The sequence below is a fragment of the Cannabis sativa genome, chromosome 8 (assembly GCF_029168945.1).
Source record: "Cannabis sativa cultivar Pink pepper isolate KNU-18-1 chromosome 8, ASM2916894v1, whole genome shotgun sequence".
In the NCBI taxonomy this organism is placed as follows: Eukaryota; Viridiplantae; Streptophyta; class Magnoliopsida; order Rosales; family Cannabaceae; genus Cannabis; species Cannabis sativa.
The window spans coordinates 28,164,046-28,191,781 of record NC_083608.1 but is presented as its reverse complement, the minus strand read 5'-3'; the positions used below and the strand labels follow the sequence as shown (position 1 = coordinate 28,191,781).

Here is a 27,736-nt window from a genome sequence, read left to right as displayed (position 1 = left end):
AAATTAAATTTAAGATTCATAAAAAATAAAAATTTAATTGAGTTACTATAAAAAAATATTAAAATTCCCTTTATATTTATTTTTTAAAAAAAATAAAACAAATGAAACTACAGTGATCGCCGGAGTTGGCACCGGAAAAGTCGTCGGAGTAGCTGTCGGTGCCAGAAAAGTCGTCGGAGTTACCGTCGGTGCCGAAAAAATCGTCAGAATTAGCATTGTCATCGAAAAAATTACAAGGAAAATCACCAAAAAATTGGTTTTTTTTTTATGATTTTTCGGTGATTTTACCAGCGACAATGCCGATCTTGGCGACTATTCTGGAGTTTGTTGTCAGTGCCGGAAAGGTCGTCGGTGTAGCTGCCGGTGTCAAAAAAGTCACCGGAGTTAATGTCGGCGTCAAAAAAGTCGTCAAATTGGCATTGCCGCTAGCAAAATCACCGAAAAAATCACTAAGAAAGTGGTTTCTTCACCATGAAAGTAGTTTCTTCATCAAAGAACTAGTTTCGTCACACAACAATAATAAAGATTATGAAAAATCACAAAATAAATCACCAAGAAATTGATTTCTTCATCAAGAAACCAGTTTCTCGGTGATTTTTTCGGTACTTTTTTGTGACAATACTAATTCCGACGAATTTCCTGGAGTTTGCTGTTGGTACTGAAAAAGTCACCAGAGTAGCGGTCAGTGTCAAAAAAGTCGCCAGAGTTGCTGCTAACGCCAAAAAAGTCGTTAGAAATTGGCATGGTCGTCAAAAAAATCACAAAAAAAATCACCAAGAAACTGGTTTCTTCATCAAAAAACCAGTTTCTTGGTAATTTTTCCGACGACTATGCCAATTTCGATGACTTTTCCAAAATTTGCTGTCGGTGCCAGAAAAGTCATTGGAGTAGCTACCAGTGTTAGAAAAGTCATCAGAATTGGCATTGTCACCGGAAAAATACTAAAAAAAGTGGTTTCTTCATAAAGAAACTAGTTTCTTAATCAGTTTCTTGGTAATTTTTTAGTAATTTTTCCGGCGATAATGTTAATTCTGACAAATTTTTTAGCGCTGGTAGCAACTCCGACGACTTTCCGGCACCAACTGCTACTCCGGTGATTTTTTCAGCACCAGCAGCAAACTCCAGGGACTTTTTCGGCATCAGTGACAAATAAAACTACCTAAACAAATGAAAACATTAAATATGAGATTTGAAAACCTAATTTAGATATATATGGCATATCAAATATCATAGAAAGACCTAAAAATAAAAATAAAAAAAAAATACCATATAAATTGGTTAAATTTAAGTGTGCCATATTTATTATAAGAACTTTTAAAATTCTATAATAAGTGTAATTTCCTCAATATTATTAGGAAGTTTACAATAATATATATTATTTGTATCAAATTTATAATAATAACAATATTATTATTATTGACATGTTACGTCAGTTAAATTTGATGTTTTTTAATTTTTTTTTTGACGTTTTTGATGTTTTCTATTTTTTTTTTTTTATATTTTCTTGCTTTTTTAAAAATATTTTTTAATTACTAATAGTGTTGAAAAAAAATTAATTAGTTACTTTTATATAAAAAATTTAATTTTTATATTATATAATTTGAGATGTATTTTGGTTTCCATTAAAATTTATTTGTATGCATGTTAGTAATTATTAATTAGTTATTTTTAAGTTATATTATGGTAAATTATAGTTTAAAATCCATTTAGCTAAACTTAAAAATTATTTTGAAACTAATGAGTTATCATGTAATATAACAAGCTACTATTTTTATATACCAATTATTTTATATACTTTTTTGTTATTTTAAAAACTAATTAGTTATCGTATAATATAATATAATTCATCTAACAAAATTCTTAAATAAATGTTAACTAAGATTTTTTTAAAAAAATATATAAATTAGTAACCAATTACTATATTAGTAACTAAATAGTTTCTTTTCTGAAAATAGCAAAAAAATATATATTGCCTGAAATATTTATATTCAAGAGTAGATTACAATATTTTTTTTAGAGTTAACCGAGTAACGACGTGAATTATTATTAAAATAAACCAAAAAAAAAAAGAGAAGAAGAGAGAAAGATGAAAAAGAGAAATGCGTGCATATATATAAAAGGTATTGAAACATATCAAACAAATATTAGTAAAACATAATTAAGTTATTTTTGATAATTAGATCAAAAATAGATTGTGAAATGTAAAAATCCCAATATTATTTTAGACTTATATTTTATAAAAATTAGGATCAGATTCTCTTTGGTTTAATAACAAATTAGGTTTGTATTTTTTAAATAGTATCTAATATGTTTTTTTTAATATATTCAACTTTAAACTAATTTGTAGGACGAATATATAAAGAAAATGTAATCAGTTTAGTCATGATACCTTTAGGCCAAATTATTACTAAGTTTTATTTTTATAAAAATTAATTTAGAATATTATTTTATACTATGTTGAAAAATACAAGATTCTAATTATTATTTAATAAAATAAATAGTTCAATTAGTAATTATACAAAATACAAAGACCAAAATAATATTTCTCCATAATTAATTTGAAACTAAAAAAAAATGAGAAGAAAGAAAAACTAATGTATATGCATAATATTAAATAAAATTAATTTGCTTGTTGTACAGTCTAAGAGCAAAATCATTATCAAACTAGATGGTAAACTTGCAAATATCATATAGTACATGTCAAACTTATTATTGAGGCCAAAGTTGTTCCTTTTGTAGCTGTAATTACATCATTATAGAGAGAGAACAAAATTCTCATGTATACTTCAAATTGATGTGGAGGTAACAAATCCCTAATTAACTACCCTCTCAAAATGTGAATACAACCATATTTCAAATCTTAACCAAAAAAGGGAAAACAAAAAATAAATAAAAAGGTAGTATGAATTGAAAAATATTGCAAACAACCTGTAAAGCATAATTATGGTTCAATTTGTTTATAGTTTTATATTATTATATAAGTAATGCTTTAATAGTGTGGAGAGATTGGAGCTTAAACTAGAGAATTAAGTCATTCCAAGGTCAACAAAATGAATTAGATAGTGTACTAATAGTCTTATATGCAATTATGGAATGTTTCCCTCTATTCTTGATAGCTCAGTCCCACCCTTATTTCATTGTTTTTTCTTATTTTTTTTCTAATAATTTTTTAATTTTTTATTTTGTGTGGTGATTAGCCCCCACCATTTTCATCATTTACATACTTTTGGAGCCACAATTCTCACTTTTGCTGTACTCATATTAATTTTGTCTATTTAATCTGCAAAGTCATGAAAGCAACACCCAATATTTGGTCACAATCTCTAATATAAGGTTGTTAAATTAATATGATCACACTAATACAAAGAAAGTCATAGTATAAGTAGTAGGACTAGTGTTAGTATATAATTATTTTATGTAATTTCAAAATATAAATGGGAAAAAAGGGCTTAAAACTTCAAATTTTGTATTGTTTCAAAAAAAAAATGTAACAATTCGAACCTAACACACTGTGAAAATATGTTCCCTTTATTAAGACATGGCTTCAGAAAGTGAATGAATCCGTTAAAATATACCTAATATAGTAATACATCAATAGTTCAACCCCCAAAAACTTAACAAACCAAAAAAAATACCTTTTGTTTTTTGCTACTGGTTAATGATTATGTTGTATTGTTCAAACAAGTTTTAGAAAGTCTATTATCAACCATAGAATTTTATTTAAAATATGACATGAAACCACATCTAAAATAGTGTGGAAAAAGGAAAATTTTGGCATTGGATCACAAAAAGAGAATTCTTGGACAATTTATTTTTTTTAGAAAAAAAAAAAATTGGACAAGTTAATTTGTTTAAAGAAAAGAGCGTATCCTTTGTCCTGGTTAATGACAAATCATGCTCTTTAATTTACTGACGTTACAAATGAGATTCACGTTATAAAAGTATGAAAGTTGGCCTAATTCCCAAAGATTTGAAATTCACTCTCACGTACACTAAACGAATAACATCATAACTTTTTTACTGTTTTTTTTAATTTTATTTTTATTTTTACAAAATCATAATCCGAAAATCACTCTTAGCAATGACACAAATCCGACAAGAATTAAGGCCATATATCTACTTTTATATATCTTTGCCAACCTCTCTCTCTTTACACCACCACACAACACAACACATATACCAAAGCTTCAAACCATTTTCTCAAGAACCAAACAGATCAAAATAATTCCTCACTTGGGCTCCCACTATTTTGTCTTTGCATTAATATATAATTGTACTTTCCATCTTTGCCAATAATCTCTCTATATTCATTCTTCTCTCTACCCTGAAACCAAAGTATCATAGCATTTTTCTCAAGAAACCAACATGAGATTATTATTTGCTTTTATTACTCTCCTCCACCTAATATAATTAATTGACTCAATTGTCTCTTCTCTTATTAATTTTGATTCATTCATAGGCTTAAGCTTCTCACACCATGCATTTCTTGTCAACTTTTGTCACCCAAAAAATCTAAAACTATTCTATTCTGCCAAAGTTGAAGCTTTGTCTGTGATTAAAAAAAATGGGGTCTGCAACCTCATCAATGGCGGCCAAGTTTGCTTTTTTCCCACCAGACCCTCCTTCATACAACATATACTTGGATGAATCAACTGGAAAAATGAAGATGTCAGATGTTCATCAGAGAGATGAGGTGGACGTTATGAAGCTAAACACCAAGAAAGGGAATGAGATAGTGGCTATGTATGTGAAAAACCCCTCTGCTTCACTCACTTTGCTTTACTCTCATGGCAACGCTGCTGATCTTGGTCAGATGTATCACATTTTCACCGAGCTTAGTCTTCATCTGGGTGTTAATCTTATGGGGTTAGCCTTTCTCTCCACGAGTTTTTATTATATTCTTACTTTCATTTACATAACAAGAAAACAAAAATCATACTCACTTCAGTACACCAAGTTTATGAGAAAAATATTATCTGTTTTTATGTGTCCAGGTACGATTACTCTGGCTATGGGCAATCTACTGGAAAGGTACGTTTGATGTTTGATGTGTTGGCACGTGTAATAATGTTTATTCATTTTTAAATGGTAATAAAAGTCAAAGAGGAAAGGCTAGGTAGTTTGATTTCAGATAAAGAGATCATTAAGCTTAGCATTGTTTCTCTTGTAAAATTATCCCATGTTGTTCGTTAATATGTAGAGATCATAGTGGAATAATTAGTCTTTTGTGTGATAGTAATAGAAGTGATTTAATATATTTTGGTCTATTAGGCAAGTGAACAGGACACATATGCAGACATAGAGGCTGCATATAAATGTCTGGAAGAAAAGTATGGAGTAAAAGAGGAAGACACAATTTTGTACGGACAGTCAGTTGGGAGTGGACCTGCTTTGGAATTGGCTGTTAAATTGCCTCGTTTGAGAGCTGTAATTCTGCATAGTCCAATCCTTTCAGGCCTTCGAGTTATGTATCCAGTCAAAAGAACGTTCTGGTTCGACATTTATAAGGTCAATCGCATAATAATAACATAGGTTGTTCTTGGTTTGTTATGTTATGTTAAGTTCAATTCTTCACTTCAAAGGTCTTTGGTTTGGTTTGGTTATTCTTCTGCAGAATATTGACAAAATCCCATTCGTCAAATGCCCAGTTTTGGTAATTCATGTAAGTGAGCTATTTTCTTGGCAGCATTTTTCATTCATAATGATTTTGATCAAATTTGGTGCATTAACTTAATTAGTTATGTTGTTGGAAAAATTCATAGGGAACAGAAGATGAAATAGTGGATTTTTCCCATGGGAAACAGCTTTGGGAGCTATGTCAAGAGAAGTATGAACCACTGTGGCTTAAAGGAGGAAATCACTGCAACTTAGAACTCTATCCAGATTACTTAAGACATCTCAGAAAGTTCATATCAGCTGTTGAGAAACTTCCACGCATTGCTGTTTCAACTGAGCAGGCTACCACTACCACTACCACTACCACCACAGATAAACCAGACAGTCCTCAGAAGAACACAACAGGCATCATCAACACAGAGAATGGGGCAAGGTCTAGCACTGATCAAAAAGAGAATAAGTCCAGAAGTAGTACTGGGCAAAGAGAAAAATCTAGGCTTAGCACAGACAGCAGAGAAAAATCAAGAACCAGCACTGACAAGAGAGACAAGTCAAGGAAGAGCATAGATCGATCAGGAAAGGCAAGGATCAGCATAGATCATTCAGAAAGAGCAAGAAATAGCTTTGACCGGTTTGTGTTTTCAAATTTTCAATCCATGTTTCTGAATTCTTTTCCCCACTCATTCATTGCATGCTTTAATTATTACTATTGTACTCATTACTGTTCTTGAATGGTGGCAGCTTAGGAGACATGGTGAGATCGGTTGGGTTGTGTAATGTTGACTGTTTGAAGCAGGCTGCAGCTTCTGAGGCTTGAAATTTGGGGTTGTAAAGTACTTGTGGGGTTCTACGTTTGATTGATTTTTCAATTTGGATTTTTGGTTGATATACATATGTGAATGGCCTTATGTAGTTCACCAACTGCTGGGAGGGTCTTCCTTCCTTCCTTTCATTTTTTTTCTTTACGGCTGCCTTATGTGAAATTATGATATAGCAGAAGTAATAAGTATGATAATCTGTGAATCTTTGGTTCATTAGTTATTTTTCATCTTCTTTTTGTATAAACTATATAACATTATATGTATTTATTTATATATATATGTATGTAGTTCTTTTTTATGCTACAATCTACTACTCACTAGTAAAAATGCATATAATTATTGGTCACAGATTGATAAGTTACCTAAGCTCATGTTAAAAGAGCTGAAACATGAGAAAGAGAACTTACTGGACCCAAAACTTAAGTGTAATCCTTTTGCTTGCAGGTTTTATTCTTTCATCTATAAGCAAGCATTAAGCTGTTCCAATGTCAAACTTTGAGAACAGCTATGGCCTTGCTTAATTATTAGAATCATATAATTTATGAAAATAATTTTTATTATAGATGCCAAATATGAATGCCCACCGTTAAACTCCAACTTCTATGCTCTGCTTATCTTCGTTAATAACAATGTGCTTCTAAAATACATTTTCTTTCAAAATAGACACATAAAAGAAAATGTTGAAGATATTGGGGTGCATGCTGAGGTGGCAGTATCTGGTCCTTACAATTTTGGCGATGAATGGCTCCAATTCCAAACAAAGACACATTGTTTTGTTGCTTCTAGAATCCTCTACATGTAATGAGAAAATGTCTTCTTAAACCCTCGCGTACCCAAAGACTAAAGGGTTTTTATTTTTAGTACAAACACTTCACACTTCACACTACACACTTCTCCTCTCACACACAACACTGTTATCGTTGCTTACGTGAAGTAGATATCCTTCTTCTCCGCAACTCTTTCTAGGGCTCAAATGGCTCCTGTTCTTAGCAGAAGCTTAGCCACGGCTTCTCTAGCTTCTTTTCCTTCTTCTTCTCCCTTTACTGTCAGAAGCCCCAATGGAGTCTTCAACTTGAGAAGTGCGTTCCTCCCTCAAAATGGGCTCCGTAGAAAGGGCCTCCCTTCTAGTGCCTTGAAATGGAAGCTTGAGAGGAGAGACAATCGAGTCTCTGTACGTTGTGAGGCTTCCGTTGCCGAGAAAGAGGAGATTGATACTGATGGTGAAAAATTTGAGTACCAGGCTGAGGTGGGTTTTTCTTTAATCCCACAGAAGTTTGAGTTTTGTGACCGTTTTATGGACTCTTTGGTTTTGGAAGAAATTGAGTTTGGAGAAGGTTTTTTTTTTTTTTTTTTTTTTTTTTTTTTCAAAAGAAAGGTTTTGAACTGGTTTTTCGAAGATTGAAGAGTTGTTATCCTTTTCTCAGAAATAAAAAAAAAAATGGAAAATGTGTACTTTGGTTTGGTCTAGATTATGAGGTTGTCTTTTAGCTTCTCAGAATATTAAAAAAGTGGATAAGTTTGAAAGATTTGTAAACTTTTCAAATATTCATATTTATGTTGATAGTTTTAGAACTGAAGGCTGAGAACATAAACCATTTGCAGGTTAGCCGATTGATGGATTTGATAGTTCATAGTTTATACAGCCACAAGGAAGTGTTCCTTAGGGAGCTTGTCAGGTAAGCTGCTTATTCTTGATATATTAAATGTATATTTATATATATGATATTTATATATTCCATACTAATTTGTTTAGTGTTCTTTTATTCTCTATTATTTGCTTTCTTTAAAAGCCTTTGCCAATTTATGTGTGAATCTGTTCTATCTAAAGTCTTTATATTGAGGATCTTCCTATAGCTCGTTGTTTATATGATGTAATTGTACTTTTCTTTTTCAGTAATGCAAGTGATGCCCTGGACAAACTTAGATTTTTAAGTGTAACAGAGCCATCTCTGCTTGGAGAGGCTGGTGACCTAGAGATAAGAATCAAGCCTGATCCAGACAATGGCACCATCACTATTACGTATGTGTGTTTTTTCCTTTTAAGAAACTTCTTGCATAATAGATAAGGGTTATTGTGTAATAATATTAACATAATAGTTCAACGTTGTTTTAGGGATACTGGTATTGGAATGACAAAGGAAGAGCTTATTGACTGTCTTGGAACTATTGCTCAGAGTGGTACTTCAAAATTCCTGAAGGCATTAAAGGTATCTTCTTCTTCTTCTTCTTCTATTTTGGTATGTTTTTGGTGTATTGTAGAGGGGTTATGTTATTGCTTTGACATGAGTGAATGTTTCAACCTTGAACCTTACTCTGCGAGCTTTGTCTTATGATAGGAAAATCAAGAACATGGAGCGGATAATAGTTTGATTGGTCAATTTGGTGTTGGATTCTATTCTGCTTTTCTTGTTGCTGACAAGGTGCGGTATTATTTAACATTTTGATTTGAAAAGTGTTCTTGTTGAAACTTCATGCTCTTCCTATGTAGTCATAGTCAATAACCATAATTTTCCAATCAGGTTGTTGTCTCTACAAAAAGCCCAAGATCAGATAAGCAGTATATATGGGAATCAGCAGCTGAGAGCAGCTCTTATGTGATTAAGGAAGAAACTGACCCTGAAAAAATGTTACATCGTGGAACCCAGATCACACTCTATTTAAGGGTATATCAATTTATACTTTGTTGCTAGTATCCTCACAAGCAAAGTTACCGTATGCTGATCTTGGATCAGTGTTTTTTTATTTAGCAGTTGCTGGAATGAGTGGAGTATATGAGTGTAATTGCTAAAAAAATCACTTTCATTTGTCACGTGGCAGCATAATACTTCAATTCTAAATAATTAAGGATGTCATCTTGTCAGCAAACTTCCAGACTTTCCTGATTAGCTGATGTTCTTTCTCCTTCTCCTTTATTTATTTATTTATGTATTTCCATTGCAGCCTGATGACAAATATGAATTCTCAGAGCCAGCCAAGATTCAAAGTTTGGTGAAGAATTACTCACAGTTTGTATCTTTCCCTATTTACACATGGACAGAAAAATCAAGGACTGTTGAGGTGAGAACACCCTTTGATTGTCAAAAAATACTTCCCATATATTTGGCAGCCTTAGGAGCTGCTGGAAAGAGAGATAAATGATTTATAGATTAGTATTTAGAGGTGACTCTCAAATGATTTATAAAACGAAATAATTAAAAGGCCATTCTCGTACATGTTTTTCTTCATGCTTACTGAATGTTTTTATGACACAGGTAGAAGAGGAGGAAGAGCAGAAAGAAGGAGAGGAGAAGGCAGAGGTACCTTGTAAAGGAGTTTTGTTTTGGGGGCTTATAATTCAGCTTTTTCTTAGTTTAAAATAATGTTTTGGTGATTTTACTAACTTTGGTTCCCAGGGTGAGAAGAAAATGAAGAAAACAACAAAAACTGAGAAGTATTGGGACTGGGAATTAGCCAATGAAACAAAACCAATATGGGTAAGCTAGTTTAGTTGTCTGTGCTTTCAACATATCTCAAGGTCCAAATTTTTTGCCTGTTTTTTTAAAAAAATGTTGCTTGCTGTGCCATTGCCATGCTTGTTTGTCAATAGCATACAAATATCATGCAATGAACACTTTTCTCGTTCTGTTGCAGATGCGAAGTCCAAAAGAAGTTCAGAAAGAAGAGTACTGTGAATTCTACAAGAAAACTTTCAATGATTTCTTAGATCCTATTGGATACACTCATTTCACAACTGAGGTACTGAATGGTTTGGGTATGGCTTGAAGTATACATGTTGGCTTGGATTTGTAAATCTATCTTGCAAACTGTGCAGGGTGAGGTGGAGTTTAGGAGTGTGCTTTATGTTCCTGGAATGGGGCCTCTTAACAACGAGGATGTAGTCAACCCCAAAACAAAGAACATACGTTTATATGTGAAGCGTGTCTTTATCTCAGATGATTTTGATGGCGAGCTAGTAAGTTCCCCTCTCTATTTATTTATTTATTCCCCCACAAATTTTTATCGGAAGCTATATGGTTACTGCCATATTGTGAAATCACCCGTTCTTCTTTCTGGTGTAACTTATATAGCCTTTTTTCTGTGCTAGAATTTTGGTAGTTTGTTTGCTTGATTGTTCTCTCTTCCCTAAAGTAGCATGAGTGTTGCTTTCCAAAAACCCTTCTATTGACAAAATTTTACTAAGTGCAAAGTTTTTAATTAGCAATTTATTGCGTGGAAAAAACAATTCATGTTGTCAATTGTACAGTAGGATATGCAGATATGTACTTTGATGCTTGCTTGTTTTATTGTATGAATCCTGGGAAATGATAATTAATCTGAGATTCTTTATGCAGTTTCCAAGGTATCTGAGCTTCGTCAAGGGTGTTGTGGACTCTGATGATCTTCCTCTAAATGTATCTAGAGAAATCCTTCAAGAAAGTCGAATTGTAAGGCTCTAATCTATTTAACTAAACAATTTTGTGTTTTTTCAAATGGAAAGATATGATATGAAAGAATTTTTTATCCATAAACAACTTCCTATGTTCAAAGAGCTTTGAATTCAATTAATTTTCACATATTTTCCCATCATTTTCTTATTATAATTTTCAGGTTAGAATAATGAGAAAGAGACTTGTGAGGAAGACGTTTGACATGATCCAAGATATTTCTGAAAGTGAAAATAAAGAGGTCGGGGCAGTAATTGCATCTTGTTTTTCTTCTTCCGTTGCATTTGAGTCTCCTTTTGACGTGTCAGTAATTGAACTTGATTACAGGACTACAAAAAATTTTGGGAGAACTTTGGCAGGTTTATAAAGTTAGGTTGCATTGAGGATACTGGAAATCACAAGCGCATTACCCCACTCTTGCGGTTTTACTCCTCGAAGAACGAGGAAGAACTGACAAGTTTAGATGACTACATTGAAAACATGAATGAAAATCAGAAGGCAATTTATTACTTGGCTACGGACAGCCTGAAAAGTGCTAAGTCTGCTCCCTTCTTGGAGAAGTTGATCCAGAAAGATATTGAGGTATGTGTATTCAAGACTGATCCAATCTTCTGAACATATTAGTTGATACAACCTCTGAAAGATAATCCTTGACAATCTATTTGAGATGATTATTTTGTTGGAGTTGTAATCAATGGCCATTGATGGAAAGAAGTTGTTGATATTGTAGTGAAATTTTTCAACCAGTTAACTGAAATTCTTTTCTCTTAGGTGTTGTATTTAATTGAGCCTATTGATGAAGTTGCCATCCAGAACCTGCAGACTTACAAAGAAAAGAAGTTTGTTGACATTAGCAAGGAGGATCTAGAGCTTGGTTGGTTTATATACATATTTAATTAGTGTTTCTGTTTGTGTTAAATTCTATTATTGTGCTTCTTCCATACACAATTTGATTAATACTATTTTTATTAGGTGATGAGGATGAGGTCAAAGAAAGGGAAACTAAACAAGAATACACTCTTCTTTGTGATTGGATAAAGCAACAACTTGGTGACAAGGTAGCAAAAGTCCAAGTCTCAAATCGTCTGAGTTCATCTCCCTGTGTGCTTGTTTCCGGAAAGTTTGGATGGTCTGCTAATATGGAAAGGTTAGTTATGAACTTTCAGATTTTTCACTCGTTTATCAATTATTATTACAACTATAAATTATTTATTTTGCTGTGTAGATTGATGAAAGCTCAAGCACTTGGAGATACTTCAAGTTTGGAGTTCATGAGGGGAAGGAGAATACTGGAAATCAATGCTGACCATCCCATCGTAAAAGACTTGAATGTGAGCAATTAGATTCTGCACTGATTATTTTGTGACGTTTTTTACCTACTAAATTCTTCTGAATAGGGTTTTGGAAAAATGAGAATGTAAGAATAATGATTTCCACTTGCAACACTGCCAAGAATTAAAATATAATTTCTTTAAATCGGTTGTTAGAACAGGATATATATCTCGTGGACAAACTGAAACACTTTTAACTGTTTAATTTACATGGAATATTCTTTCTGCAGGCTGCTTGCAAGAATGCCCCAGACAGTGCTGATGCCAAGAGAGCTGTCGATCTCCTGTATGATACAGCCCTGATCTCCAGTGGATTCACTGTAAGAAGATCGATATTGTTTTTTTTCTTCAACTTTCATGTCATATTGCACAAGTTTTAGGGAGTTCATCACTTACTTTTCCTATTCATCTTGCAGCCTGACAGTCCAGCTGAGCTGGGAAACAAAATATACGAGATGATGGCAATGGCCCTCGGAGGAAGATGGGGTAGATTAGAAGACGAAGAAAAGGCAGACGGGGCTGGTGAAGAGACTACAGAATCGGATGCAAGTGCTAGTCAGGCCATGGAGACAGAAGTAGTTGAGCCATCTGAAGTGAGGACGGAGAGTGATCCTTGGAGTGAATAAATTTCAATATAGTTTCAAATAAAAGTTTTGGCATTTTTCCAATTTGTGACGTGATAGGGTCAAGAAAGCTCATTGAGAGGGATGTAATGCATAGAAAGAAAAGAAAGAAAAGTGCAGGGTGGTGTGTTTTGCTGGGGTAGAAGGAGAAAATATTAAATTTTGCTGATATTCATTTATAGTGCTCTTCTCATATAAATCAAGTTCACGTATGTTAGTGTGTGGTAGTAAAAATATTAGCTTGGGCCAAATTCATTGCATATGCATTCGCTAGTGCGGGGATGACAATTTAACCCACCTGTTTTTTTAACGGGGATTGGGACATGACTCTAGCTCAAAAGTTTATATTTTGTTATAAATAACTTTTGGGAAATAGCTAGCATTCCTCACAAAATCCTAGCTTACCATCAAGCTTGCCCTTCAAAAGACTGCTTCTCAAGTTGTTGCAGTCCTCTTTTACCAACTTGGTTATCTCTTGTTCTGATATAACCAATAACAGTTTTTCCAATGAGAGAAATGTAGACCGTTCTTAAGTTTGCCCTTCATCATAACAATGGAACCTTTTGATATTTTCAGACTTCCACCTCCATATTAATGGTGCAACTACTTTTGAGCTAAATATCTTATTGATAGTAGATTCTTCTCAAGTAAAATATTTAAAGTTCTGAAGTTCTAAAGTTTCTAATTGCTCTTGATATGCCATCAAACATTTTGATGACAACAGACCAGAGCCAATACCATGAACACTGAATCTCTTTGGGATGTTCTACTCCTTTTCACAGGCTTTACTAGAGACTACCATCACGTCTGTTAGCCTTTAGAAACAACATTCGCATCCCTCTGTTCTTCCTTTCTTCTTTGATCAACTTTGCCTTGAGAGCCTTGCACTCATTCTTGTAATGTCCTTTTTGACAATAGTAACATTTCTTTTCTGACTTGAACTTAGACTTGGATCATTGAATGATTTTTCTGTATGTAGTAACTGTTATAATTTCTTAGATCTTTCTTTTTTGGTTTGCCTCTAGTGAGCATACCTTCACCACTCTCAATTGATTTCTTTAGAGTCTCATTTGAGTTGTACACACTTCACTTCTGCCATTGTTAGTACTTGTTTGTCGTACAATATTGTATCAACAAAATGTTGAAACAATTAGGTAAGGAAGAGAGAAGAATTATACCTTAGCTCCCTTCATCGATCTTGACACTAATATTATTCTGTTCCAGAATAATCTTGTTAAACTTATCTAGGTATTTCCTTAGTTCTTTAGTCTCATCCATTTGCAATGTGTAGAACTTTTTCTTCAAATATAATTTGTTAACTAAAGATTTTTTTAAAGTAAATCTTAATCAATTTATCCCAAAGACCAATGTCTCTTCTTTTGAGACTTCACGAGGTACTTCATCTCTTAGGCTCAATAAAATCAGCTTTGATATGAATTTCTCCTTTTTTCTTTTTGTCTCCAGTGGCATCAAGTGTTTTTGTATCAAGTGCCTCTAGCCCAAAAATTATTCTCCCCTGTGAACTTGTCCATCTTTGTTGACTGGAAAAATTGCCAACTGATTCGGTGTCTAATAAACGCTAATTAATCACTAGTGAAGAATTAAAAATAATAAGTAAATAATACAAAGAATTATAGAGGTTCGCCCCCTTGTATATGGGTAATGACCTAGTCCCCTTTAGTTGTATTACTTGTAAGATAATATCGGCCAGATCACTAAGGAAGACAAAGTGATTTCTAACTTCGACTCTCAAAGTGTTTACAGAGAATGTCTTTCAGCATAATGCTCTTAGATATGTGAGTATGAGATTTCAGTTCTAAGTCCCCACCCATTGTGAATGCCATCACTATTTATAGGGGGAGGTTGTTACATTTAGTTCCGTAAAAGAAGTAAACAAAGAATAAATATCCTTATATTCTAGGGTGTAGTTACGATCTGTTGAAGCTCATTTATTCTCGGATAGATTTTCTAGATCCGAGTTTGTAGGGTTCAGTTGGAGATATTTGTGGATGCCTTTTGAAGAAGAAATCAAGGCTCATGTAGCCTTGTTCGGTATTTTTGGCATCTCTTCTGATTGGCATATTCACTACCCGCCCAGGCCTTCTATAAGACTTGTCTTCTTTTAGAGAATTAGCTTGTACAATCACCCTTGCAAGGTATGACCTTTACCATCTCTGGTCAGCAGGTTGGTAGTTTGCCAGGTGCTTCTCAATAGACCATCTGTAATTTATGGCTGCCACTACCCATACGAACCTGCCAGGCATCCTTCTGCCCGGAGGTTTTCTGCTAGGTGAAAGCGTTGGCTGGATTATGCCACATGTAAGTGTCACATCAAATTTGCAAACTTTGGGATAACATTCGCCCCCAAGTCCCTGTACGAATATTTTTCTGGATGGGGACTTTTGATACCCATACGGGTGCTGGCAAGCATGTGAGGTCCACGTGATTAATGCTCAAGTGATTGTACCGTGCAGAAGTGAACGATTGCACTTCTGTCTCTTCAACTGAACATTAAATGTCAGTTCCCATAAGAGCAGTTTTAAAGCATATTTTGTGAGAAAACATCCTGACGGCTGCACTCCCTCATAATTTCTCTTTTTGTTCTTTCCATTTCCCATGATGATATTATTGGGAATCAATTTCCCATTTAATTATTTTTTGGGGGGGAAAGTAATTAAATGAAAGGCCCTTCTTTCTCCTTTAGACTTTTACTTTCATTTTTTACTCCCTAAAAAGTTCCAAAGAGAAAAATCAAGAACAACTTCAAGAAACCTGAAGCTTCTTCCTTTGTCTTCTCACTGTGCAAGAGAAAATCTACAACTTGTTTTCATCATTGTCCAGCCTCGCCCAGGATTCACCTAGTGAGTAAGTCTCTTTTACCTCTATCCTTTTCTTTAAGAGTTATGTGTTTTTGCAAATTATTTTGAATTTACACCATTGTTAGAGGTGAAAGAATCTCCTTGCCTCGGGTTTAAGGAAAACCCAACCTCTATGCATGAACGTGCATGTTAGGATAGGTAAATGTAGGGCTTTTAGTTAAAAAATGTTGAATCTTGGCACTGTTTTCCACATTTTGGACTATGGGTTTTGAAGAACACAAAGAAACAAGGTTTTAATGGCTTCTTTTTGTAGAATAGGTTGTTTTAGATCTGTTAGAAATCTTAGCCGACGTACTCAAGGTGTTTATGTTGGGGATTATTTTTTCAGGATGTAGATTTACTAACATGTATGTTGTTTAACACCCTAAATATGAATTCTCTAAAATAATGGAATTAAACACATATAAAGTTTAGGGAACCTTACATTAATGCCAGAGGAATAATATGTCTCCTTCCACTCAGATCTCTAACCCTTGTTCCTTTCTGTCGCAGTGTATTATCAAAATTTGAGCCCGATTCTCCTTCAAGTGTTGGCTTTTTCACAGTCTTACACACTATGATTGAGTGCTTGACTTGCTATGGGTGGGCATGTACTCTTTCACTATAAGACTCGAAAATAATGAAGAATAAAAGAGAAGGAGATTCGAATTCTATAGAAGGAGGCTCTCAAGTTTCTAGTTGTCTGACAAAGAATAAAAACTAGGTTAACTTAGGTTGGATAGAATGAGAACCATCTTATTCCTTATATAGGATTTCTGCTAGGGTTAAATTTAAATTATATGGGATTAAAAAAATATAAAAAATTGGCTAAAAATTCTCTTAAGTGGCCGACCATATAATGTGGGTCCCACTAGTTAGAATTTTGCCATTTTATTCAACAATTTATCTTTTCTTTCACTAATACCATATTTTTCAATTTTAATTCTTTAAATATCAAAACTATTTATTTAATAATTAAAATTAATTATCAAAGAAAATTTTCATTTAATTTTTTTATCAATTAGACTTAATAAAGTCTCTTAATTGACAAATAAACCCTAAAACCTCTTTTCTTCACAATTAAGCCCTTGCTTAGTGAAAATTCATAAATAAGGCATAGTCTAATTTTAGAATTATAATTGATTAATTAAAATCAATTAACTGAGTCTTACAATCAGTATTGTCTCAACTAGTGTGGAGACCATGGGCCTATATAATCAAGCTTCCAATAAGTAGATCTAGAATGTAATGAGTGAATTCTATAACTTATTAATTTTTTCTTTCGCCACTATAGATTCAAAATTGTACTCTTAATTATATAGAACGCTCTATATGTTCCAAGATATAAATACGCTATGAATTATCCATCGTTTTAATCCAAATAATTAAAGATCCTCTATAGATGATTTACATCAAAGATCTTGCCCGGCATCCTTCTGCCCGGAGGTTTTCTGCTAGGTAAAAGTGTTGGCTGGAGTATGCCACGTGTAAGTGTCACATTAGATGCGCAAACTTTGGGATAACATTTGCCCCCCAAGTTGTCGTATGAATAGTTGTTTGGATGGGGACTTTTGATACCTGTACGGGTGCTGGAAGCATGAGAGGATCATGTGGTCAATGCTCTGGTGACTGTACCGTGCCGAAGTGAACGATCACACTTTTGTCTCTTCAACTAAACATTAAATGTCAATTCCGATAATGGTAGTTTTTAAAGTATATTTTGTGGGAAAACATGCTGACGACTGCATTCCCCCATAATTTCTTTTTTTGCTCTTTCCATTTCCCATGATGATCTAATTGGGAATCAATTTCCCCTTTAATTATTTTTTTAGGGGAATGTAATTAAATGAAGCCTATATAAAGGCCCTTCTTTCTCCTTTAGACTTTTACTTTCATTTTTTACTCCTTGAAAAAGTTCAAGAGAGAAAAATCAAGAACAACTTCAAGAAACTTAAAGCTTCTTCCTTCGTCTTCTCACCGCACAAGAGAAAAATTGCAACTTGTCTTCATCACCGTCTAGCCTCGCCCAGGATTGGGTAACACTTAGGCTGCTAGGTCTTGAATTCGAAGAATTGAGTTTAAGAACTCATTTGTCACTCTTTAATGGTGAATTTGTGTTTTTGGAGAATTACTGAGTTTTGATTAATTGTATACATTGTATTTTGGTTATAGAATTGTTTTGGAAGGCTTGAGCAGGTTTGAAGAGGTTGTGGTTCTAAAAACCATAGTTTCCCATTCTACTACAAGAACTGGTTAACAGGTTCTACAGGTACTGTGAAACCGGTCAACCGGTTTGCTAGCAGGGGAAACCCTAGTTTTTCGTTCGAAACCGGTTTTGTTTGGGGTGTTTTTTAGAGCTTGGATTGGGGTATTTTAAAGATGTTTTTAACTATTTCAAAGTCAGTAGGGGTTAGGATTGTCCAATTGCGTGATTAAGTTGTTTACCAAGTTTCATTGTTGTGACATAGCACCCGAGATCGTTGAGCGTAGTTCCACTCAGGTCAACCCGCACACTTGATATTGGATTGAGGTAAGAAAAGCTATTTACACTGCTAAGCATGTCATATGAAAAACAATTATTATCGCTTGTGGCTCAATTATAATTGAGGTAAAGATACGGTAATTACTATTATTGAGAACGAGTAATTACTCACTTTGAAATCGCAGATAGGTCTCTTACTCATCGATTACTTCATCGGGCAACGATAGTGACATATGGAGCTCGTTGGTAACAAGTGTTAAGGGTGCTTTATGAAGCATCAGAATCGATTTGTCTTATAAGATACATAATTGTTTATGTAATGTTGAATATGAATTGAATAAATTTTTGTTGGAAATTATTTTACTAGGATCTATTTACTATCATGTATGTTGGATTAACAACCTAATATGAATTCTAAACAATGAAAAAAAAAACACATATAAAGTTAGAAAACCTTACAGTGGGTGCAGCGGAATAATATGACTCCTTCCGTTCAGATCTCTAGCCCTTGATTCCTTTCTGTAGCAGAGCATCACCAAGATCTGAACCTGGATCTTCTTTTCTCCTTCTTTGATGCAGAAATTCCAGTCTTACATACTATGATTGAGATACCACTTGATGTGTGTGGGCACTACTCATTCACTCAAAGTTTCGAAATTTAGAGAGAAGAAAAGAGAGAGAGGCGTGTGAGGCATTTTCTGAGGGAAACAAAGTGATCAAAGATGTGTGTCTATTACCTCAAGCCAACACTTTCTATTTATAGAAAACCCTCTAGGTTTAGGTTAGAATTGTATGGCATTAAAATAATGGAAACTACAAATGGAATTTCCTATGCATAGGGCCGGCCATACAAAGGGTATTGGGCCTCACTTTGCAACTTTCCCATTTTGTTATTTTCCATTCCCATTTTCTCAAAAATGCCAATTTTCCAATTTAACCTTTTAAATGCCAATTCTAATTAGTTAATAACTTGGAAATAATTATTAAATAATATTGCCATTTAATATATTTATTAATTTAGACATATAAAGTCTCTTAATCAATAAATAAACCTAAAATCTCTTTTCTTTACAATTTCCCCATTGCTTAGTGAAAATTCATAAAGTAGACATAGTCTAACTTTTAGAATTATAATTGATTAATTAAAATCAATTAACTGAGTCTTACAAGTAGTATGGTCTCAACTAGTATGGGGACCATGGGTCTATATAATCGAGCTTCCAATAAGTTGAACCGAATTTACCAAGTAAATTTCCTAACTTATTAATTCCTCATTGAATCCACACTTAGAACTTAGAATTGCACTCTCAGTCATATAGAACGCTCTATATGTTCCATGATATAGACACGTTATTAGTTATCCATTGTTATAACCCTAATGTGATCAATGATCTTCTATATAGATGATTTACACTGAAAAGGCACTACTGTTACCGCTACACCTTCAATGTATTTTATCCTTAAAACACTTAACCCTGTATAAATGATATTTCAGCTAAGTGAAATGAGATCTCCACCATTTATCTTCGTTTGGTTAAGCTCGAAGGAAATCATCCTTTACTTTCTATTTGCCAAATAGAAGCTATAGATTCCATATTTATGTTAGCACTCTCACTCAATTGCATTACCGTGTTCCCAAAATGTACGTATCACCCTGACCCAAAAGTAGGCTTAACTAACAAATCAAAGAACACGAGTAACACTCTTGAGATTGAACCTAACCGTATCAGGATTAAGATCATTTGATCTAGGATCAACAAGTGATATTGAAATGAATAGATATTACGGTAAATTTTAATATATCTAATCAAAGTTCAATATCGGTCCCTTCCGATGTATACTCCATACATCCGATACTGGTAAACTTTGCCAATGTCCTGGAAAGGACATAACACTTTTCCAAGGTGTAAGAATACCTATCGCTGATTATACCATGTCAGTCTAAATCCAGTGTTCTGACAAATCAGGGAATAAACTTTTGAACATATAATTAAGATTATATTCCACTGTGCTGACAACACTATAATCTTTAACAAACTCATATGTTCTGGACTTAAAAAGAATTCATACATTATATACATATAATCATGAAATAAATCATGTGAACCATGCAACATAAAATGTTATTTCTGATCTTTATTAATAAGTAAATCTGATTATATTGAAATGAGTTTTATTTAGGGCATAAAACCCAACAATTTTTACAATGGATGATGAATTTGTTGGTTATGCAATGTTGTGATTTCTCGTGTTATGCGTTGTTTGTGTTTCATTTGCTTTTCTTGCTGAGTCTTTATGACTCACGGGTGCTTCGTGGTGCAGGTAAATGGAAGGGGAAAGTGGATCTACCATGAGTTAGAGGTCTCCCAGCGATGTACATATCAATCACTGTGTCTTGTCTTCCAGTGGACAGGATCACCTTTTGATTATGTTTTGGAAATGTAACTCAATTTTGTAATGCCGATTTTGAAACCTATTATAAAAGTTTGTAAACAGGCGATTCCCGAATCCAACAGTATTTTGAATGAAAAGTTATGTTTTTAATTTAATCAAAAGTTTTAATTAAACAACACTTTTCCTAAACTATTTAATTATAATTATAGATTAATTTATAAAAGCACGCACGTGGCGTCCCTGTAAGTCGGGGTGTTACATTTTCCTTCTTGACCTTAGATAGAGCAAGGTTATAGTATTCCCGTGTAATTAATTTCCTTTAAGACAGCCTACCCCACTTTTAGTTGGGAACTTGACGCACAGATGAAAAATTAATGTGATAGCTTTTAAATTATATAGGGTTGGTCGGCCTAACATGACATTAAAAGTTGACGGGACATTGATTACCAAGAATTGTGCTGTTATAGTTATGCTTCTCGGAGCTTGTCCAATTGTAAGTGGTCGGCAAATTTGTCCAAGTGGTGCGACACTCTGGCCAGCGAACCCGTATACAAGTTGAGTGTAAGGAATCAAATCTTTAAGCTGGAGTCTTATCTTCTCATAAGTTGTTTTAAATAGAATATTAGAGGAAGCTCCATTATCTACCATAGTTTGTGTTGCCATCTTGTTTACAGTCTGCACTTCTACGACCAGAGGGTCGTTATGTGGAAAGATAACATGGTTGGCATCTACCTCAGTGAATGTTATTGATGGTTCTCCCCACACGTAGTATTTTAGGTTTCCTTTCTTCCACGGCCAGAACTGTGTCACTTTGTTCGTGCTGCAAGGCACGAGCATACTTTTCTCTAGCTTTGCCTGAGTCTCCAGCGAGGTGTGGATCCCCAATGATTACCTTTAAATGTCCGTCCACTAGTGGAGGCATTAATTGGTTTTGGTTATTATCTGCCTAGGCAGCCCGTTGCTCTTAGTCGACCTCGAATTATTTTTGTAAATGCGGGTTATTCTTTCTGATCAAAAATTCAATCTCCTGCTTGAAGTTGTTACATTCGTTTGTATCATGGTTGTAGTCCGCATGAAAGCGACAAAACTTAGTTATATCTCTTTTGCTTATGTCCTTCATGGGAGATGGTTTCTTGTATGGCACCATAGACTGGGTGGTCGCATAAATTGTCTCTATGTCATCCGTTAGAACTGAGAAATCAGTAAATTTAGAGGCATTTTCCCTAGGATGTTGTTCAGCGTTGCCAGTGAACTTGCTTTTCTTTCTATTATCCAGTCTATTGCCGTTATTGGACCTTTTTTTCATTTGAATTCGAACTATTGGGATATTGTGAGTTTTGGGCGGTCATACCGGTCGTAGTGGTGTGCTGTTGATTTTTCTTTTGCCTGACAGTATGCACACGCCGTACTGCTTTCTCAAGCTTAATGAATCCATTTGCTCGGTCCTAGAAATTCAACCATCGATCTCATAGTTAATCTTTTGATGTCCTTCCATAACTCTCTCAGAGGCTCAATGCCCCCTGTATTGCTGCCAATCTTCCCTCCTCGGTCAGTCCTTTAACTTTTCTTGCTTCAGTCATAAACTTGCTAATGTAGGCCCTTAGAGGTTCTCCTGGCATTTGCTTTACTTCTACCAGGTTTTCTAGGTGTGAGGGAAGTTGACGAGAGGAACAAAATTGTGTGTGGAATTCCAAGGAGAAAGAAATCCACGAATTAAACTTTCTTGGAGACAATTTGAAATACCATCACTGGGCTGCCTCTGCGAGTGTGGCCAAAATTTTTTTGCACCGTACATCACCTCTTACCCCTTGCAGATTCATCTGCATTTCAAAGTACTTTAAGTGGGATAAAGGATCTTCTTTTCCTATGTAAATTTTCCATGTGGGCATTTTGAAATTTGGGAGTAGGTCAAGAGCTTCGATTTCAGGCGAGAAGGGTGATCCACGTGCCTGGTCGAGTTTGAGATTTATGGTTTTTGGCCGGTCAGGCCTTGTACCATGTTTTTAAGTTGATCTATTTGTGCTTGCACAAGTGGATGAACTTGTTTAGCCTGGTGATCGACCTGTGTCACATTGGGATCTCTTTGAACTGGATCTTGGGCGTGGGTATCTGGCTGGACAGTTGGTAGAATGTTTTGTCTGTCCAGTCCCCTTTTGCGATTTTAAATCGAATCTGAAGTCGTGCACGGTGCCTAGCCATTCGAACACTGAAGCACCGGGTGGTTTTGGCATTTGACTTATTTGGCCAAGGGTTGGCCTGAGACCTCTTCACGAGTATAGTTGTTTAAATGTGTAAGTCCTCCCAAAGGGCAGTTTGGACCTGTGGCCTTGGATTGGACAGCTGACCACTATGAGTCTACGCGATATGTCCAGCTACATACCTTTCTGACCCGCTCAGGGGGATACTAGATTCAGTTTCTGGTTGTTGACTAATCACTTGGTAGGCCCTTATGATTAGCAGGGTGGTCACCCTAGAACGATCATCAATGGCTACCTGTTGTGCCCTCATAATTTCCATCTCTCGGTTCCTCCACTCCATAAATTGACGTCTTTGCTCGTTGAATGCAAGGTTAATGGTTGCTTAGAGATCTTCCTGATCATGATACAAAGTGTTGTTATGGCCTTGCATGAGCCTAAGTGCTTCTCGCAGATTTTGAAGTTCAGTGTAAAGCTGGCCTTTGAGTATTATTAGTGAACAGGACCTCAGTCCTGGGAGTGGTCTGATCGGCAGCCGTACTGGTGTTTCCAGTCTCCTGTACGCCTGGTGTGAACCCAACAAGAGGGGAAGTCACTCTATGGCCTACTGTAGGTGGTTGTGTATTAACATGTTCAGGGTTTGTCCCTAGTGGTCCTCTCGTGTTTCCAGGAGTTTACACAATTAGACATGTCACCATTGGGTCGCCGTGATCAGTAAGGCCTCTCCTTCGAGTTTGTACAACCATCCTGTTAATCTATCAACACTAAGATAAAAGCTTGTGTTTTTGCTCTCAATGAAAGTACCAAAATATTGACCTCACTTCTAGCTAATGACAGTGAGTCAAGATAAAACGATCAGATAAAATAAATAATAGAAAGCAAAAACAGTAAAGTAAAAAAGAATACTAGATTTTAAAGAGGTTTGGCCCCATAAGAATGGTAATAACCTACTCCCCTTGTATTTTTATTGACTTGAGAGAAAGAATAAAGTGTTCTTCTTCTCTGAAGCTCTTACAATTGATCTTTGAGTTATTTTTTCTCTTAGATCACTATTCTCTCTTGAGTGTATTTCTAGATTAATTCTTTCGTCCTCCTCAATAGTGAGATTATGCCACTATTTATAGGACTTAATCTTTAATAAATAAATAGGGAAACTATATTAATTCTAAAATTACAATGTAAATAGAAAACTAAGGTGTATTGACTTTATTCTCTGGCTAAATCCCACGAATATAATGATTGTCTTCATGTCTTGGAAGCGATGAGACTGATCTATAGAATTGCCAACTTATACGCCTTGCTCGGTACAGATATGTCTGTATCTTGGTCGAATGTCCTCTTGATTAACCTGTTCGGACATCCAAGTGACATATATTAAGATTAACCGTTAGTGGGTTGCTAGGAATACTTCCCTCCACCCAAGTAGCAAAAATGTGGGACATGTGTCATCCATTCTTATTGCTATGTCAAGGTGCAAAAAATAAGATAACAAGTTGCTATATGAATTTCCGTGAAAATACCAAAAAAAAAAAAACTGTTTTGAAGTGTATAAATGAAAAAAAAAAACTCGTAATTTTTAATAGTAGTTCAAATATAACACTAGCTCATTTTTTGGCAAAAAATATAAAAATTGTATGTTGGAGATAGTCAGATTTTATTTTTCAAAGAGAGAAGTACTAATTACAACTTCAATTTCCGCACCTGAAATAACATGTTAGAATATTTTTTTTATGGTGGTGTTCGTTATAGTTACAATATCAATCCTGTAAATTTTTTGAAATTTTTTAAATAATTTACAGTAGTGAAATCGGAGTTCCCGTTATTCTAGTTTACCAAGCGTGTTCAAAAAATTTCAAACTTATTTTCGAGAATGTAAACTATTTAAATTTTTTTAAACATTTACAAAGATGATATTGTAACTATAACGAAATTGTCATGAAAAAATTTGGAATAAATATTTTTATATGTATTTTCAAACACAAAAATTAACTAAAAAATTATAATAATTGATTAACATTAAAACTCTCTTTTCCAAGTACAAAATATCTTTGATGAATAAGGTTGGCAAAAGCATATAAAAATGGAGAGGACCCATGGAGGCAACTGGAGTGTAGAGGTGAAACGGGTCCACATCCGGGTCGGGTGGTGTTAAAACCTTTGGACTCAAAACGAAGAGGAAAAAGAAACACGTAGGTTTAAGGAGGGTTTAATAGAATCCGAGAGAAAGAGGCGGCTACCACGGCCTTGATCTTCATTCTCATTCTCACTCTCCCTCGCCCTCTTGGCTTTGTCTTTTACAGATCCCCAAATTTTTCTCCTCTTCTCATAATTATCATTTCCATTTTTCTTCTTCTTCTTTCTGTTTCACATTTCAATTGTACTCCTCTCTAACCTCTCTTGTTTCCACACTTCCTCTTTTGCTGCCCATAAATATGATATATTTGCCCCTCATTCTCCACTTTCAGTTGATCATTTAATTCTGCCCTCTCTCTTTCATAAATATGTGGAGGAATTTTGCCAAAAAAGCTACTTCAAGGAAGTTTAAGCTCTCTTCCGATTCTCATATTTCTTCTTCTTCCAGTTCTGCAAGAGATACTAATTTTCTACGAAAATATAGGCCTGACACGACTCGGGCTACTGAAAATTCATGGTTCCCGTTGCTGGGTTTTCGTCGATTTGGGATAATATCGTCGCTGGATAACATTTTGGGACAACCCAGTTTGTTGAATTCTTCAAGTAACGGTTTTGGTACTCTTGGTTTTAAAGGCTACGCAAGTGTTGCCGAGGCCATTGCTTCTACTGATGCGGAGGACGATTCGTCGGGTTCCGATGAGGTTCAGGAGTTGTTAGACGATATGGATAAAGAGAACAAGGTGGATTCCTACTTTAAGGGGCCGAAGAAAATGGTCGCAGGAATGGGAATCACGAAGTACCACATTCTTAGGAGGCGACAGATAAAGATGGAGACAGAGGCGTGGGAAGAGGCTGCCAAAGAGTACCAAGAGCTTTTAATGGACATGTGTGAGCAGAAACTTGCACCCAATTTGCCTTATGTGAAGTCATTGTTCCTTGGGTGGTTTGAGCCTTTGAGGAACGCCATTGTTGCTGATCAAGAGATGTGCCGGGAAAAGAAGAGTAAACCCTCTTATGCTCCCTATTATTATCACTTGTCAGCGGACATGATGGCCGTTATTGCAATGCACAAGCTGATGGGGTTACTAATGACTAACAGTGGAGCAGTTGGTAGTGTCAGGGTTGTCCAAGCAGCTTGTCAGATTGGTGAAGCTATTGAAAATGAGGTGGGTCGCTTTAAAGTTTCCATTTCGTTTTGTTCTTAAGCATAATACATCAGTATGAAAGCAAGTATCTCATGTCTACATTTATCTTTTATTTGTTTGGTAATTTGGGTAGGTGCATTTTGTAGCTAACTATAAAATGTGCATCCCTGTGCTACTTTACCAGGAAGTTTGTTGAAATAGTTCAATTATCAATTTGTTAGTTTCAGTTTCAGAATCAAGTTTGCGACATGGTTTGCTTTCAGACATGATTTTAGATTTCATTTTCTGAGACTATTTGCATTTTTCACAATTAGTCTGCTATGATCAATGGAATTATAGAAGGTTTGAGTTTGTGTACATGTAGCTGTCTGCTAAATAAGCAGACCTAGAAGGAGCTGGCGTGATTACGTGAACTATATATAATGATTTCGTTTGTAAACCAGGTTAGGATACAGAAGTTTTTTGAGAAGACAAAGAAAAAGAAGAAGAAGAAGGATGCAAATACAAAGAGTGATGACAAGGAACCTGAGGATGAGCCTGATGCTGAAACTATTGAGAAAGAGATATCGATTAACAAGGATCAACAAAAACTAAGGAAAAAAATTACAATGTTGATAAAAAAGCAGAAGGTGCAGCAAGTGAAGGAAATAGTGAAGCAACAAGATGATTCAAAACCTTGGGGACAGGAAGCCCATGTCAAGGTTTGTGATGCTCATAACATTGGTTCAAAATTGTCATGTTGTTCTTCTCCTCATTGTTACTTTATCTTGGTTCTGGGACCATACAGGTTGGATGCCGTTTGATTCAGTTATTGACGGAAACAGCCTATATACAACCTCCAGTTGATCAATTAGGTGACACTCCACCGGATATACGCCCTGCATTTGTTCACAGCCTTAAAACTATCACTAAAGAAGCACAGTAAGAAAGCTTGCATCTCTGGTGAACTTGATCTCTCTCATTCTGTGTTCATTCTGTAATATATGCATTTTTTTTTTGATTAGGAAGACGAGCAGGAGATATGGTGTAATTGAATGTGACCCACTTGTTCGGAGAGGCCTGGAGAAAACTGTAAGTATAACTAAAACTATGGAGGGGGTGGGGGGTGCACTAAAATTATCCTCCTTTTAATTTTATTTTTTTGTTGTAGATTTATGTGCTGTTATGATTGTTTGCATAACTTCAGACTTAAGTATCATTCATAGGGAGTAGCTAATCATAGAAGTTTTATTGCTGTTCCTACAGGCCAGGCACATGGTCATCCCTTATATGCCAATGCTAGTGCCTCCTAATAATTGGCTAGGGTATGGAATTTAAGCCTCTTTGAATGATTTGTTTTTTCATTTATTATTATATAAAATATATATAGATAGGTTTTTGGAGTTCAAGTTACTGCTCATATAGAAAATTGTAACATCACGTTTTACTTTGAAACCAAATAACCTTTGTATCAAAACAAATGTTCCATTATATGGCAGGTATGACAAAGGAGCCTATTTGTTCTTGCCATCATATGTTATGCGGACACATGGAGCAAAACAACAACGTGAAGCAGTTAAAAGGACTTCTAGGAAGCAACTGGAACCTGTTTTAGAGGTCTGAGAGCCTTGTTGGAGTTTGTTTTATTAATTCGTTGGTGATTATGCTTCAGTGCTCTGCCTTAGCTTCCCCACAAGCAGATCTTACATTCACAAATTGATCTTTCATCTTTCTT

The 27,736-nt window shown here is 34.9% G+C and overlaps 3 protein-coding genes across 3 annotated transcripts in view; all 3 read left to right on the top strand.

The window, feature by feature from the left end:
• The first annotated feature begins 3,663 nt into the window (after positions 1–3,663).
• On the top strand, positions 3,664–6,684 carry LOC115701205 (uncharacterized). Its single transcript, XM_030628933.2, has 6 exons — positions 3,664–4,866; positions 4,995–5,031; positions 5,272–5,508; positions 5,615–5,662; positions 5,763–6,247; positions 6,358–6,684. Exons 1-6 carry the CDS (start codon positions 4,565–4,567, stop codon positions 6,431–6,433), a joined length of 1,185 nt encoding a protein of 394 aa, XP_030484793.2. The 5' UTR covers positions 3,664–4,564; the 3' UTR covers positions 6,434–6,684.
• A 163-nt stretch (positions 6,685–6,847) lies between these two features.
• LOC115701343 (heat shock protein 90-5, chloroplastic) lies at positions 6,848–13,027 on the top strand. Its single transcript, XM_030629112.2, has 19 exons — positions 6,848–7,683; positions 8,040–8,113; positions 8,332–8,457; positions 8,551–8,644; positions 8,774–8,857; positions 8,957–9,100; positions 9,378–9,494; positions 9,689–9,733; positions 9,830–9,910; positions 10,068–10,172; positions 10,249–10,389; positions 10,769–10,861; positions 11,025–11,102; positions 11,189–11,443; positions 11,633–11,735; positions 11,834–12,008; positions 12,087–12,192; positions 12,423–12,512; positions 12,609–13,027. The coding sequence occupies exons 1-19, from the start codon at positions 7,411–7,413 to the stop codon at positions 12,816–12,818; spliced, it is 2,394 nt and encodes a 797-aa protein (XP_030484972.2). The 5' UTR covers positions 6,848–7,410; the 3' UTR covers positions 12,819–13,027.
• An 11,827-nt stretch (positions 13,028–24,854) lies between these two features.
• Positions 24,855–27,736, top strand: part of LOC115699189 (DNA-directed RNA polymerase 1, mitochondrial) — an 8,359-nt gene continuing 5,477 nt past the window's right edge. Inside the window, exons 1-6 of the mRNA XM_030626472.2 lie at positions 24,855–26,043; positions 26,466–26,723; positions 26,810–26,943; positions 27,027–27,093; positions 27,268–27,326; positions 27,501–27,618. Coding sequence (XP_030482332.2) covers positions 25,246–26,043; positions 26,466–26,723; positions 26,810–26,943; positions 27,027–27,093; positions 27,268–27,326; positions 27,501–27,618 — 1,434 coding nt within the window. The 5' untranslated portion in view covers positions 24,855–25,245. The remainder of the gene's footprint in view (positions 26,044–26,465; positions 26,724–26,809; positions 26,944–27,026; positions 27,094–27,267; positions 27,327–27,500; positions 27,619–27,736) is intronic.